Here is a 2,500-nt window from a genome sequence, read left to right on the forward strand (position 1 = left end):
GGTGATGATAGTGATGGTTATGTTGATGATAATGGGGATGCGAAAAATTATGTTATTGAAGATAGACATTAAAAGGGTAGTTGTAGCAGCAACCATAGCAGGGTAATAACTGCTGTAGTAGTAGTATAGTAGCAAGATTAATAGAATCAATAATAACACTTTATCCGGCACATGTACTGCCAGTGATACATTAACAACTTTTTCTCACATTTTTACTCCCAAGATTAAACCACATAACGAGTATAGATATAGACCAGATTGCTTAGATCATTTAAAGATGAAATTACCCAAAGCATGAAACCGAAAGAAAAAGAAAGAAAGAAAGAAAGGAAAAAAAAAACGGAACTTGTCAAAAAAAAAAAAAAAAGTTATCACCACGGTATCTTAAAATTTAACTAAATGTTTTTATATCCAGAAGGTATCTGATAATTATTGGAATGTAGTAATTCATTTTACAAGTGGCATTAACATTAATTAGAATTAAAAAAAAACTTTAAGTAAAAACGGTGAACGAAGGTATCATATATATGGCTAGATATATAAAAAATATAATTGAATACCATCTAAATATAACTGAAAATTCATCCTTTCCTTCCATTCTGAACCAACAAATATTGAAAATACTGCTGCATCTTTTTGCCTGAATTATCATACACCATTAATAGCTACGACTACATTCTTTCTGAACTGGCAGACAGAACGAGTAACCATTTGATTTTGAAGTTGCTTCCTACATCCATACCAAGGAGCTGATGGTACCACCTGCACCTTGTTCTCTCTGCTGTACATTTATTCTGTAATTCAAAGTGAGATTATCTGTACCGCCCAGAGAGAGTGAATCTCTCCGGGTTTTTTTTATATCCTGTTTTAAGAAAGAAAGAAAGAGAGAGAGAGAGGAGTGAGTGAGTGAGTGAGTGAGTGAGTGAGTGAGTGAGTGAGTGAGAGAGAGAGAGAGAGAGAGAGAGAGAGAGAGAGAGAGAGAGAGAGAGAGAGAGAGAGTTAGTTAGTTAGTTTTGATACCACTTCAAAACTTCCTGAAGTGTCGAACAACTGCAGTGGGACGCTATTTCTCGGAATCGTTAAAGAGTAATTACTTGTCGTATAAAACTGCCCTTCGGACCATAAAACTTTCCTAATCCCGTGGCGCTGCTTGATTGTACTGACCGGTGAATCGCCATGTGAATCGCGGGTTTCAGAAGAGTTTTAGTGTTTTAACAGGGAGTGATCGAAGAGAACAAATTGCACCCAACTCCTTGTTCCACTGCGGCCCCACCATTAAACATTAACGCATGGGAAGGTAATGACGACACGCAGGAGATTCAGTGATGATCTCTAGCGGTTAGAGTGGTAATAACAGTAGCCGTCGTAGTAGTAACAATAATATGAATAGCAACAGCAGCAGCAGCAGTAGCAGAAGTAGTGGTAGGTAGTTGTTGTAATTGTAAAGATGAAAATGATAAAGATAAGGATGATGATGATGATAATATTAATAATAATGATAGTAATGATGATGACAATACAAATAACACCATTAATAATCATAATAATGATAATGATGATGGTAGTAATGATGATGGCAATACAAACAACAACAACAATAATGATAATAATAATATAATAATAATAATAATAATAATAGATACTAGAATGATATGTAGAGTACAGTAAACTGGTTCCCAGTTTTTTTACACTCACGACCCATTTCTTAAACTTCCGACGCATCCGCGACGCCAGACATAAGCCGTTCCATGTTTATAATATACCATATTGAATATTTTTTGATAAACAACAAATCTAGCAGTCTTGATTTACCTAAATGTAATGCAATATTCGTGGAGGATTGGGCTTCTTAGCATTTATTAATATGAAAACTTCCCAATAAAACTTGTTTTTCATTTGACACAACACCTACGTTCCGCCTGCAATGCGATCTATCAAAGAAAGCCACAGATGACTTGCCTGAAGTAGTCCCAGGTGGAGGAGGCGGTGTTGCCGTCCCAGTCGGTGAGGTGGACGTGGACTTGGTGCGGGACATCGCGCGTGAGTGCGTGGAGGACTTCGTTACCTGGTGAAATGAAAGGCTTTTATCGTCCATACTGTTAAAGGGGCTTGGATCCTTAAAAAAAATCATGAAAATCATATTGAAGGAAAAGAGCTATTATATGATGATGTGATTAAGGCTTCAAAAGCTCAGCGTATATCTCGCGTAAACTCTGAGAACACCCTTAGGGACGCCTCACCCAGCCAGAATTCCCCTCGAGGGTCGCCGAAACCCTTCTTATATTCGCCCCATGTCGTGTTAAATTCTATCCTGGGCACTCGGGACTCGTGGAAGGCGTGGTGGCGAGGGGTCGACGGGGGGCGCCGCGCCAGGACGACTGTCCACCCGCCGCCGTCCATTTGCTGGTCGCACGCCACCTCCCGAGGCCCCATGCCCGGCGGCGCGACCTGGGGGGCAAGGCAGGGTAACATGAGCGGTCGGGCCCTTGTCTGTGAGTGG

The 2,500-nt window shown here is 40.0% G+C and overlaps 1 protein-coding gene across 1 annotated transcript in view; it reads right to left on the minus strand.

Moving 5' to 3' along the window:
* Positions 1 to 2,500, minus strand: part of LOC119583707 (ficolin-1-like) — an 11,621-nt gene that overhangs the window by 1,057 nt on the left and 8,064 nt on the right. The window contains exons 4-5 of the mRNA XM_037932352.1: positions 2,241 to 2,448; positions 1,960 to 2,065 (exon numbers count right to left, since the gene is read on the minus strand). Of these exons, the coding sequence (XP_037788280.1) occupies positions 1,960 to 2,065; positions 2,241 to 2,448 (314 nt within the window). The remainder of the gene's footprint in view (positions 1 to 1,959; positions 2,066 to 2,240; positions 2,449 to 2,500) is intronic.

Source organism: Penaeus monodon, chromosome 17 (assembly GCF_015228065.2).
Source record: "Penaeus monodon isolate SGIC_2016 chromosome 17, NSTDA_Pmon_1, whole genome shotgun sequence".
In the NCBI taxonomy this organism is placed as follows: domain Eukaryota; kingdom Metazoa; phylum Arthropoda; class Malacostraca; order Decapoda; family Penaeidae; genus Penaeus; species Penaeus monodon.